This window comes from Palaemon carinicauda, chromosome 1 (genome assembly GCF_036898095.1).
Source record: "Palaemon carinicauda isolate YSFRI2023 chromosome 1, ASM3689809v2, whole genome shotgun sequence".
Lineage (NCBI taxonomy): Eukaryota > Metazoa > Arthropoda > Malacostraca > Decapoda > Palaemonidae > Palaemon > Palaemon carinicauda.
In genome coordinates, this window is record NC_090725.1 from 156,087,920 (window position 1) to 156,101,755 (window position 13,836).

Below are 13,836 nucleotides of genomic sequence, written 5' to 3' on the forward strand. Positions count from 1 at the left end.
AGGTCTCCGTACAAAAGGTATTTTGTAACCCTCCTTTAGCAACAAAAGAGACTCCCGGTCTGCACCCCTCTTCTCCCAGGCCTGCCAGAAGTTGGTCAATCTGGCCCCTACTGCTGTCTGAGGACGTGGGCAGTCAGACGCTGCCACGGGAGGACTTAGATCCCTCTCCTCTTACCTCTCTTCTATAGGCACGAGAGCCTCCCTTACTGGGAGCTCTGCCACGAAAGGGAGGGATAAACCTTGTCACTGGAGTATCAAATTTAGGTCTGACGACATAAGAGGACGAAGGTACAGCCTTACGTGCAGACGTGGCCATCAAATCATGAGTATCCTTCTGCACTAGAGACGCTGCGATATCTTTAATCAACTGCTGCGGGAACAGGGCAGAAGACAAAGGCGCAAAGAGTAGTTCTGACCTTTGACAAGGAGTGACACCTGCAGACAGGAAAGAACAAAGAGTCTCCCTCTTCTTAAGAACTCCTGCCGTAAAAGTAGCAGCGAGTTCATTAGAGCCATCTCGGATAGCCTTGTCCATGCAGGACATAATTTGCACAGAGACATCACGGTCTGCTGAGGAGATCTTCCTGCTCAAGGCTCCCAGCGACCAATCCAAAAAGTTGAAAACTTCAAAGGCCCGATAAACTCCTTTGAGGAGATGATCTAGGTCTGAAGAGGACCAGCAAACCTTCGAGCGTCTCATGGCCAGACGACGAGGAGAATCTACGAGGCTTGAGAAGTCTCCCTGGGCAGAGGCAGGTACTCCCAAGCCGAGAACTTCTCCCGTGTCATACCAGACGCTCGCGCGAGAAGCCAGTTTAAAAGGGGGAAAAGCAAAAGCTGACTTCCCCAAACTCCTCCTGGTCATTAACCAGTCGCCTAATAAACGCAAAGCTCTCTTAGAAGAGCGAGAGAGCACTAACTTTGTGAACGACGGAGTCGAAGCAGCTAGGCCCAGCGTGAACTCTGATGGTGGCGAACGAGGAGCAGCAGACACAAAATGATCAGGGAAAAGTTCCTTAAAAATAAGCATGATCTTCTTAAAATCAAGAGAGGGCTGAGCAACTTTAGGCTCCTCTCCATCCGAAAAAGTCCCCAAAGGAATATCAGTTGGAAGGGGATCAACGACTTCCTCATCCGACGGAACTTCGTCCGACAACTGCCGAGTCTCGCGATACGGAGAGACATGCCGAGGAGGCAACGCTTGACAGGCTATGTCAACATGGGACGGAGCAGCAGCAACAGCTGAGGAAACGACGTCACGCCGCGGCTGCAAAGACTGAAAGTCTTGTGACTGACAAACAATAACAGCCTGAGTTGATTGCCGTTCGACATCACGTCGAGACTGCATTGACTGCAGGGTCTGAGCAGTAAAAACAACCTCCGACTGCGGTGACAGACGCTCAACGTCAGCTCGAGACTGCGGCAAAGGGGGTTCCACGTCACGTGACTGACGTGAATGACGAGGAACACGATCAGAATCGCGTTTAAAAGCACTAGAAACGTTAGCGCTAACATCATAAGGATGAGAAAACACTCATTTAGGCGGCTGAAGGCCAGAGTCACGCTTATCGTACTGGCGAACCGCAAGCAAAGGATCATTGCGAACCTGTTCATGCTCGTAATCTTCCATTAAGGAGGAAAGTTTAGACTGCATGTCCCGCAGGACAACCCACTTCGGGTCAACGGGAGTCGGAACGGGCCGTGACGTCGGTAACGTCTGTGCATGCGAACCATCGCACCTACCGAGACCCTCGGACTCCGTGTTACGTTTTCGCTTAACAGGCGAACAGCCATCCGATGACTGCAAGTGGTCAGAGCTGCCCCAATGGCTACAGCCAGGACGCTGGACCTGTCCTGAAGGGACTGACTTGCGCTTTAAGGGTCTAGAAACCTTACGCCAAGGTTTCTTATGCGACAAGTCGTCGGAAGACGAGGAGAACTTAGTCTCCCCTGTCTTATGGTAAGGACGTTCTTGATGAGAAACGTCTGATACCAAAGAGGGAACGTCTGTACGTCGGTTTACACCTCTCGCTCCCTTAAGTCCTACGACATTCCTTCTCCCTGGTGCAGGGGAGCCTGAAAGAGGTCTCGGACTAGGGGAGCGACAAGCCCGAACAGACGAACCCTCGGTCGCAACGCTAAACACATTTTGCGCACTTTCAACTTTACCGCTTTGACACTTTAACAACTTAACATCGGACATAAGCTGGTTCCTGTCCGAGGCTAAGGTTTCAACCTTTTCACCTAATGCTTGAATCGCTAAAAACATATCGCGCATTGAAGGTTCATGAGTGCTAATAGGGGGTTCAGAAACTACCACCACAGGGGAAGGATTAGGTTCAGGGGCATGGGAGGAGGAAAATTCTAAAGATCTAGATGAGCTTCTCCTCACCCTATCTCTTTCGAGCTTACGAGTATACTTTTCATACTCTAACCACTCGAATTCCGACAAAACCACGCACTCCTCACACCGATCTCCTAATTGGCAGGATTTACCCCGGCAATTAGAACAAACAGTATGAGGGTCGATAGTGGCTTTGAGAAGACGTTTGTTACAATCTCTCGCACATTTGCGATATACAGGAGAAGGGTCAGCCATTATGAACAACCAGAGAAAATCCAAAGTAAAGCCAAGTTCATCAACAAAAAACAAAAGCAAAAAAGGTTTCAAGAGTTTTATTGAAGAAACACACCAACACAGCGAAAGCCAATAAAACAACCAAAACAAAATACTTCACCAAATCGGTAAAAAACTCGAGTAAAAAAGCTCTAGCGAGCGGAACCAATGTTGTCGGTGACACCGACAGAGAAGAACTGAAGTGGTTGAGAAGTATATGCGGTATCTGGCCGATAGTCGGCGCTGGTGGGCACACCCGCAACCTTCATGGCGATCGCTCGCGAGTTTTTGGAATCTGTCGGGCCGTCGGAGACGTCAGCTATTTATATATTCACCGGCTAATTTTAATATTTAAAACTGTACTTTGGTCAGGCACTTAAAAAACATTTGGCCGCGAAAAACCTACCAATGAAATGTCTCCTGGTCCTCGACAATGCTCCTAATCACCCTCCTGGTCTCAAATAGGACATTCTTGATGAGTTCAGGTTCATCAAGGTCCTTTATCTCCTGCCCAACCTCACGTTACTCCTCCAGCCCATGGACCAACAAGTTATTTCCAACTTCAAAAAGCTGTACACGTAGCATTTGTTCAAGAAATGCTTCGATGTCACAGACAACACCAATATCACCCTTCGTGAATCTTGGAAGGAACATTTCAGTATCGTCCATCGCTTAAAAATTATTGACGATGCATGGAAGGATGTCACAAGAAGAAGTCTTAATTCAGCATGGAAGAAATTGTGGCCAGCTTCCGTCGCTGAGAGGGACTTTTGAAGGGTTCGCTATGACAGACCCTGATGACCCCAAACCTATTGTGATGGATAAAATCGTGTCTCTTGGAAAGTCCATGGGGCAGGAGGTAGACGAGGCAGACGTGAACGACCTTGTCGAGGAGCATCAGGAAGAGCTCACAACACAGGAATTGATAGAGCTCCAGGAGATGCAACATTCGGAGGTGTTGCAGGAGCTCAGTAGTGAGGTGGTGGAAGACGAGGGCCGTCTTTCTACGGCAGAAATCCAAGACATGTTAGCGAAGTGGCAAGACTTTTCTAATTTTATAGAAAAGAGGCACCCGGACAAGTTGGGGAGTGGTCGTGCATTAGCCTATTGTGACAACACTTGCATGCGTCACTTTCGCAACATTTTGAAGGGGAGACAAAAGCAAACATCCCTAGATAGGTTCCTTTTAAAAAGTGAAGGTGAAAGCGAGGCAAAAAGAGCCAAGTCGGAAGAAAAAGAAAAGTAAAAAAAAAATGAAAATGAAAACAAAATGTAGAATTAAGTTTAGTGTAACGTCAGATTAACATTTTATCGTTAAGTGTGTATACAGTAAGCTAATTTCATTTAAGTCAAATTTAAAGTTGAATTTAAAGTTAAGGTTATGTTTCGTAGTGTTACAAAAGTGTTGCGTACCGAACGTGTTACCGTTAAAGTCTCTCTTCTCCCCGTTCTCTCTCCCTCCTCCTCCGCACACACCGCTGTTAGCCGCTACCGTCTGTCTCGAAGGTAAGAACTCCATAATAATGTTACATTCTATTGAGCATCATAGACAGTTCATAGGTATTTGTTATTTTGTGAGCATAGAATGTTGATTAGAACAATTAAACACATGTTTCACCACTGTAATATGTTATTTTTATTAGTAAAATAAATTTTTGAATATACTTACCCGATAATCATGTAGCTGTCAACTCCGTTGCCCGACAGAATTCTATGGAGGGATACGCCAGCTATCACAATACTAGAAGGGGGTGTACTTACCAGCGCCACCTGTGGCCAGGTACTATAGTACTTCTTGTTGACACCTCCTCAATTTTTCCTCGGTCCACTGGTTCTCTATGGGGAGGAAGGGAGGGTCGATTAAATCATGATTATCGGGTAAGTATATTCAAAAATTTATTTTACTAATAAAAATAACATTTTTCAATATTAAACTTACCCGATAATCATGTAGCTGATTCACACCCAGGGGGGTGGGTGAAAACCAGTGTACAAGATTAAAGGATAGCTAAGTATCCCATATTTCATATAACAGTTATCTCAAATAACAATGAAATAATAAGTACCTGGTAAGGAAGTCGAATTGAACCGTTACTCTGCCTCTTTTTTAAGTTCGTCTTCCTTACTGAGCCTCTTGGAGGCTGAATCAACCCAAAGGTGCTAAAGTATATAGGGTTGCAACCCCTACTAAAGGACCTCTACAAAACCTCTAACCCAGGCGCTTCTCAAGAATGAATAGACCACCCGCCAAATCAAAAGGATGCGGAAGGCTTCTTAGCCTACCGTAACAACCATAAAAACAACAATAAAAGCATTCAAGAGAAAGGTTAAAAAAGGTTATGGGATTAAGGGAATGTAGTGGCTGAGCCCTCACCTACTACTGCACTCGCTGCTACGAATGGTCCCAGGGTGTAGCAGTTCTCGTAAAGAGACTGGACATCTTTAAGATAAAATGATGCAAACACTGACTTGCTCCTCCAATAGGTTGCATCCATTATGCTCTGCAGAGAACGGTTTTTATTAAAGGCCATCGAAGTAGCTACGGCTCTTACTTCGTGGGTCCTTACCTTCAGCAATGCAAGGTCTTCCTCCTTTAAGTGAGAATGGGCTTCTCTAATCAGAAGCCTTATATAATACGAAACCCCGTTCTTGGACATGGGCCTCGAAGGTTTCTTGATGGCACACCATAAGGCTTCTGACTGTCCTCGAATAGGTTTAGACCTCTTAAGATAATACTTGAGAGCTCTGACAGGGCAAAGAACTCTCTCTAGTTCGTTACCTACCATGTTGGAGAGGCTAGGTATTTCAAACGATCTAGGCCAAGGACGTGAAGGAAGTTCGTTCTTTGCTAGGAATCCGAGCTGAAAAGAACATGTTGCAGATTCGGTCGTGAAACCAATGTTCTTGCTGAAGGCATGAACCTCACTGACTCTCTTAGCTGTTGCAAGGCAGACGAGAAAAAGAGTCTTGAGGGTAAGGTCCTTGAAGGAAGCTGACTGGAGAGGTTCGAACCTAGGTGACATAAGGAACCTTAAGACTACGTCTAGGTTCCAGCCTGGAGTGGATAGACGACGCTCTTTAGACGTCTCAAAAGACTTAAGAATGTCTTGAAGGTCCTTGTTGGAAGAAAGGTCCAAACCTCTGTGGCGGAGAACTGAAGCCAACATACTCCTATACCCTTTAATCGTAGGGGCTGAAAGGGATCTCTCATTCCTAAGATGTAGAAGGAAGTCAGCTATTTGGGTCACAGAGGTATTGGTAGAGGATATTGAATTGGCTCTACACCAGCTCCGGAAGACTTCCCACTTAGATTGGTAGACTCTACGAGTGGAAACCCTTCTTGCTCTGGCAATCGCACTGGCTGCCTCCTTCGAAAAGCCTCTAGCTCTAGCGAATCTTTCGACAGTCTGAAGGCAGTCAGCCGAAGAGCGTGGAGGTTTGGGTGCAACCTGTCTACGTGAGGTTGACGTAGAAGGTCCACTCTTAGAGGTAGAGTCCTGGGGATGTCGACTAGCCATTGAAGTACCTCTGTGAACCATTCTCTTGCAGGCCAAAGGGGAGCAACCAGCGTCAGCCGTGTCCCTTCGTGCGAGATGAATTTCTGCAGAACTTTGTTTATTATCTTGAACGGTGGGAATGCGTAAAGGTCGAGATGGGACCAGTTCAGTAGAAAAGCATCCACATGAACTGCTGCAGGGTCTGGAACAGGGGAACAGTACAGCGGAAGTCTCTTGGTTATGGAGGTGGCAAACAGATCTATGGTAGGTTGACCCCACAAGGTCCAAAGTCTGTTGCACACACTCTTGTGGAGGGTCCATTCCGTGGGAATGACCTGATTCCTTCTGCTTAGGCGATCTGCTGAGACGTTCATATTGCCCTGAATGAACCTCGTGACCAGAGTGAGGTTTAGACCTCTTGACCAAATGAGGAGGTCCCTTGCGATCTCGTATAGGCTCCTCGAATGGGTCCCTCCTTGCTTGGAGATGTAAGCCAAGGCTGTGGTGTTGTCTGAGTTCACCTCCACCACTTTGCCTAGCAGGAGGGACTTGAAGTTCAACAGGGCTAAATGAACTGCTAGTAGCTCCTTGCAGTTGATGTGGAGTAATCCCTGTTCCTCGTTCCACGTTCCCGAGCATTCCCGTCCGTTCAAGGTCGCACCCCAGCCCGAGTCCGATGCATCTGAGAAGAGATGAAGATTGGGGGTCTGAATAGCCAACGATAGGCCCTCCTTGAGAAGGAGATTGTTCTTCCACCACAGGAGAGTGGTCTTCATCTCTTGGGTGATTGGGATAGAGACTGCTTCGAGAGTCGAACCCTTGTCCCAATGAGCTGCAAGATGGAATTGAAGAGGGCGGAGGTGGAGTCTCCCTAGCTCGACGAACAGGGCCAGTGATGAAAGGGTCCCTGTGAGACTCATTCACTGTCTCACCGAGCAACTGCTCCTCTTCAGCATGCTCATGATGCACTCTAGGGCTTGGCTTATCCTGGGGGCCGATGGAAAAGCCCGAAAATCCTGACTCCGAATCTCCATTCCCAGGTACACAATGGATTGGGAGGGAATGAGCTGAGACTTTTCTATGTTGACTAACAGACCCAGTTCTCTGATTAAGTCCAAAGTCCAGTTGAGATTCTCCAGACAGCGACGACTCGTGGAGGCTCTCAACAGCCAGTCGTCTAAGTAGAGGGAGGCTCTGATGTCCGATAAGTGTAGGAATTTTGCTATATTCCTCATCAGATGAGTGAACACCATAGGAGCTGTGCTTAGGCCAAAACACAGGGCTTGGAATTGGTAGACAACCTTTCCAAAAACGAATCTCAGGAAAGGTTGGGAGTCTGGATGAATAGGAACGTGAAAGTAGGCATCTTTCAAGTCCAACGAGACCATCCAGTCCTCCTGCCTGACCGCTGCTAGGACCGACTTCGTCGTCTCCATCGTGAACGTCTGCTTGGTGACATACGCGTTGAGCGCGCTGACGTCCAGCACCGGTCTCCAACCTCCTGTCTTCTTGGCCACAAGAAAGAGACGGTTGTAGAAGCCCGGGGATTGATGGTCCCGGACTATAACCACTGCCTTCTTCTGCACAAGTAGCGACACCTCCTGGTGCAATGCTAGCCTCTTGTCCTCTTCTTTGTAGTTGGGAGAGAGGTTGATGGGAGATGTGGTCAGAGGTGGTTTGAGGCAGAATGGAATCCTGTAACCGTCCCTCAGCCAACTGACAGACTGGGCGTCTGCACCTCTCTTCTCCCAGGCTTGCCAGAAGATCTTGAGTCTGGCTCCTACTGCTGTCTGGAGATGCGGAGAGTCAGTTTTTTCCTTTAGATGTCTTGGAGCCTTTCCTAGACTTGCTCCTGTAAGAGTCTGGACGGGAGCTTCCTCGGCTGGGGGCTCTACCACGAAAGGGCGGTATGAACCTCGTAGCAGGGGTATCAGCCACTGGGGAGCGATAAGTCTTGGGGACTGAGGTAGCAACCTTAGACTTACGAGCCGATGAGGCTACAAGATCGTGTGTGTCCTTTTGTATCAGGGCAGCAGACAAGTCCTTAACCAGCTCTTCGGGGAAGAGGAACTTCGAGAGCGGAGCAAAAAGGAGTTGTGACCTTTGACAAGGTGTAATGCTGGAGGAAAGGAAGGTACACAGCTGTTCCCTTTTCTTCAGAACCCCTGATACAAACATCGACGCAAGCTCACCAGATCCATCCCTAATGGCCTTATCCATGCAGGACATTAATAGCATGGCAGAATCCTTGTCCGCAGGAGAGGTCTTCTTGCTGAGGGCCCCCAGGCACCAGTCTAGAAAGTTGAACATCTCAAATGCTCTAAATACTCCCTTCAGTAAGTGATCAAGGTCTGAGAAGGTCCAGCAAACCTTAGAGCGCCTCATTGCAGTTCTCCGAGGCGAGTCTACCAGACTTGAGAAGTCAGCCTGGGCAGAGGCAGGTACTCCCAAGCCTGGTGCTTCTCCTGTGGCATACCAAACGCTCGCTTTCGAAGTGAGCTTAGTCGGAGGGAACATGAAAGAAGTTTTGCCAAGGTGTTGCTTAGTCTGCAGCCACTCCCCTAAGATCCTTAACGCTCTCTTAGAGGACCTTGCTAGGACTAGCTTAGTATAGGTGGACTTAGCTTGCTGTATGCCCAGCGAAAACTCAGATGGCGGAGAGCGGGGAATAGCAGAGACAAAGTGGTCTGGGTAAACCTCCCTAAGCAGAGCCAAGACCTTACGAAAGTCAATAGACTGTGGAGAAGGCTTGGATTCATCCACGTCTGACGAGGGATCCAGGTGTGCCGCCTCATCATCAGACGCCTCATCACCAGAGTGTAGCGAAGAGATCGGACAAGAATGCTGAACAGCAGAGTCAGAACGAGTAGGAACAATATTAGTGGTTTCCTCTTCAAGTAACTGTTGAGGGAAAACCTGAGGCTCAGACTGCAAAGGCTGAATAAAAGACGAAGCAGAAGGAAGGCGCATGGGTGGAGGAGGCTGACTCCTAGCATGAGTGGTTGAACCCAAGGGTTGCGCTTGCTGAGCGGTTGGCGGAAGCGGAGTAGCAAGTTCCTGTTCCTGTGGTGTGAGCGGAGCGCGATGAGGTAGAGGCTGCGCAGAACAAGGTAAATGTCTCGCAAGCTGAGGCTCCTGAGGCGCAAGGCTAAGGTGTTGTGGTGCTTGCCTTGTGGAGGGTTGAGCTCGCTGAAGCGAGAGCTGAGGAGACTGACTCATGGACGGGAGAGGTTGTTGTACCTCAACCGAGTGTTGCATCACTGGTGGAGCAGCAAGTGGAGGCGGAGGAAGAGAGGTATAATCCTCCTGATCCCATTGTAAAGGTTGCCTTAAGGAAGGCGGAGGCTGAACACCACTGGGAACAGCAAACTCAGAACGTGGCTCAACATCGTACGCCTGGCAGGTGGTACTGCGATCAGGCGGAGCGAGCGCAGGCGGAGGGAGTGTAGGCGGAGGCGGAGGCGCAACACTCTCAGCCCGACACTCACGCATCAAGTCCGAAAGCTGAGCTTGCATGGACTGTAGTAGAGTCCACTTGGGGTCGGCAGAAACTACAGTAGGCTGAGGTAAAGCCTTAACAGTCGAGCTCTGTTGTGGCAGAACCTTACTCCTCTTGGGCGGAGTGCAGTCGACTGATGACTGCGGCGAGTCAGAGCTGAGCCAATGACTGCAACCTGGCTGAGCACTTGCGGACTGGACTCTGCGTTTAAGTGGTCTCGAGACCTGAGTCCAACGTTTCTTCCCTGACAGTTGATCAGCGGACGAGAAAAAGACGGGCTCAATCGTCTGCAGGTGGGAGTGACGGTCTTTGGAAGACACGCCCGCAACCACCGAGGATACTTCTGTGCGCTGAACAAGGCCTGACGAACCCTTATGCCCTTCGACATTGCTTCTCCCGTGGGCTTGGGAGCTTGCAAGAGGTCCCGGACTGGGAGGACGACTGGCTCGCACAGAAGTATCCTCACGCACCACACTGACACTGACACTAGCACTTGGCACTGCACTGACACTAGCACTCGTCACAGCACTGGCACTAATTCCACCCACTGCACTCTTGACCTTAAGCTCCTTGACTTCGGCCATAAGAGACTTATGATCACTTACCACTGACTCTACTTTATCGCCTAAGGCCTGAATAGCACGCAAAACAACAGACATATCAGGCGGAGGGCAAATAGTAGGTTCGGGGGTAGCCACTACAGGGGTAGGAAAAGGTAGGGGATCATGAGGCGAGGAAAAAAGTGAAGAGTGAGAAGAACTCCTCCTAACTCTACCTCTCTCTAACTTAGTTGAATATTTCAAAAGACGGACAAATTCAAGTTCCGAAAGTCCGGCGCATTCCTCACATCGATTTTCTAACTGACAGGGCCTGCCCCTACAGTCAGAACAAGCGGTGTGAGGATCTACCGAGGCCTTCGGAATACGCCTATTGCAAGACCTACATCGTCTATGGGAGGGGGCTTGCGAAATGTCAGACATCTTGAATCCAAAGAGTTAGCCAAAGGGGGTTCCAAAATCAAGCAAAAGATCGTTAACCGTTAATCAGGACTATATAAAAGCTATCTAGCTAATATAAGAAGGTTTCCAGTAAAGCGACAGCCGAAATCTGAGAGAATACTTCACCAATTAGCCGTGAAAATACTCGAAGATCATAAGCGTATCCCAGAACGTCTTGCCGGAAGCACGACAGAGGGAAAATTGAGGAGGTGTCAACAAGAAGTACTATAGTACCTGGCCACAGGTGGCGCTGGTAAGTACACCCCCTTCTAGTATTGTGATAGCTGGCGTATCCCTCCATAGAATTCTGTCGGGCAACGGAGTTGACAGCTACATGATTATCGGGTAAGTTTAATATTGAAAAATACTGATTTTAGGGTTTTTTTCAGAGGGCGGGAATGGATTAATTTGTTTTTAGTTATTTTATATGGGAAAAATTCATCTGAGATACGAGCAAACTGACACACGAGCTTGGTCCCGGAACGCATTAAACTCGTATCTCAAGGTATTACTGTATTCAATTACAAATGTTTCTCTGTGCTCTTCTTCTAAAAGCTTAGTTGTATCAAACCTTGGTAATCTATCCATCTTTCTGTTGGGTGTTTTCAGTTTTAATTTAAGTGTGGCAACGAAGAACTGGTGATCACTACCAATATCTGCACCTCTATAGCTTCTTACATTTCTCAGAGTCCTCCTTCTCTCTTTATTAATGCCAATGTAATCTATCTGATTTTTGTAACTGCCACATGGTGAAGTCCATGTATACTTGTGGATGTTCATGTGTTGAAAAAGAGTACCTCCAATGACAAGATTATTTGCTGAACAGAAACTTATGAAATGTGCCCCATTTTCATTTGCAACTTCGCAAAGACCCTCGACACCCATCACATTCTTTTATTTCTTCTAACTTTAGCATTGAAGTCGCCAATCACAATTTTCATATCTCTCTCCAGGATCTCATCTATTACCGTCTGCAGTGCTACATAATATTCGTCTTTCCTTTCTTCAGGGAAATCCTTTTTTGGGGCATAGCAAACTTTAATACTGTACTCATAATGCACTGATTTGATTTGAACTTTGCTAGTAACAATGTACTATTTACAGCTCTCCACTCGGTTAATGCCTTTCCTGCTCTTGGTGGCATCATCATTCTTACCCCTTCTCTTCCAACTCCATCTGATCTTCCCGAGTAGATACTGTATATATATTGCCTTGGTCTAAACTTCTAAAGTTTCCTTACCAATCCCCTTATAATGTATTTCACTTAGGGCCAAGATATCCAAACTATATTTCATAATTTCCCTCTCCACTAGCTGTAACTTCCCAATCTAATTAATGGTTCTACCATTCCAATTACCCATTTTCAATTTTTCTTTAGTATTTATAAACCGGGAGATTCTTAACAATCCTCTACACCCGGGACTGGGGGCCAATTTGTCATCTTCTCTTTCCCTGACTGACTAAATCTATAGAGGATTCATTGGCTAGACACAATAAATGATAGTCACTTCCTTGCGATGCGCAGTGCCTATCTAACTAAGGCAAGTGACCCCTGCCAGTCCATACTAATTCTAATAAGATTAACCGCCAGGCATCAGGAGTAAAAGCCGAAGAGAAAGTTTGTCCATCACCTTAAACCCAATCCGTCACCCTGCTGTCAGTGACTTCATCGAGATTTAGGGGGGGCATTCCCTCCACACCCAAAGCTCTCATTACTCCAAGTTGGTCATCCGCTTATACGAGTATAACCGTTAGCAAACATGGATGGCAAAGATATACTGCCTAGCACGGTATAACATACTTTACAAAATTATATACAGTAAAGTGAGATGATAAAGTAAGTCATATACAGTAATGTAAGATGATAAAGTAAGTCAAACATCATTTGTAATATCCTGATATTAATTTCATAAGAAAGGGAACTATTAGGCTATGCATATCCTAGGCCAAAATTTTACTCTAGGGGTACCGGGTACTTATACAGTAACTATTTATGAACAATTCATGCTACGAACTATCTCTCAGTCCCCATTGGGTTCGTTGGTTGAGGACTGTCAGTATCAATAAGTAAAGAGCGAAGGGTTTGTATTCGTAAGGGCACAAACTCTATTAAAGGATGATTGTTTGTATCTGTGTAGGTACAACTCTGAATAGCTTTCTAGCATTAACCACAATAAAATTCTTTGTGCACCTGTGCTCCTTTACAGAGCAAAAAACCTGAGCAGTTAAATTAAAAAAAAATTTAATTTACCCAACACAAAAGGAACTAAATATTGTTCTTGCAAACAATATGGTATATTTTACTTACTTGCTACAAGTAACTCTTCTTTGGATACACTGTGACCCTTGGATGGAAGAAACTGGAGCTTTGTTAACTCAACCTACAACAATAGATATAAAGAATTAGTAGAGCAAGTAAAACAAAAACCAGATATTTCAGTAAAATTAGAGAAAAACATGGAACTACATTTCAAATACAGTGATACCTCGGTACTCGACCATAATCCGTTCGAGATCCGTGTTCGACCTCCGATTTGTTCGAGTACCGAATTTTTTTTCCCCATAAGAAATAATGGTATATATTCTATTCCGTTCCCAAGCACTCGAACAGGCCCAAAATATTAATAAAACGTGTACCTAAACAACAATAATTATCTAAATGTGTATGAAATTGGTCAGAAAATCCTATAAAACAATTTTAAACCATTTACTGTACTAAAATAAAACAATTTTAAACCATTTTCTGTACTGTAGTGAACATACCTTTGAGCAGCGGTTCGATGGCATACAGGGATGGATGTGGAGAGGATGGAAGGGGGAGGTTACTGCTTGGAAGGAGAGTCCCCTTCCATGATGTGGCGGGGTAGTTCTCCTTCAGGAGTTGTTTCTCTCTCCAATGAAAGGGTGGGCAGATCTATTTCAGGGGTTTCTTCTCTTCTTTGTCTCTTCTTTGGAGGAGAAACAGGCTTTGATGTAGCAGCTTTCTTTTCTTTTGTGAAAAACTGGTCTATTGTTAATTGTTTCTTCCTCCTCTGCAGTATTCTTCGAAAATGATACATGACACTATCATTAAACATATGCACTGCCCGGTTTGCTACTGCAATTTCTGGGTGGTATTTTTCAGCAAAAGCCTGCACATCTGCCCACTTGGAACAAATTTCATTGATGAGAGAACTTGGAACATCCTCCCTTACCTCATCCTCTTCTGAAGATTCCTGCTCCACA

At 46.4% G+C, this 13,836-nt stretch overlaps 1 protein-coding gene across 1 annotated transcript in view; it reads right to left on the bottom strand.

Annotated features, from left to right (window-relative positions):
* LOC137652535 (26S proteasome non-ATPase regulatory subunit 8-like) overlaps positions 1-13,836 on the bottom strand; it is a 55,673-nt gene that overhangs the window by 20,675 nt on the left and 21,162 nt on the right. The window contains exon 2 of the mRNA XM_068386006.1: positions 12,920-12,992. Coding sequence (XP_068242107.1) covers positions 12,920-12,992 — 73 coding nt within the window. The remainder of the gene's footprint in view (positions 1-12,919; positions 12,993-13,836) is intronic.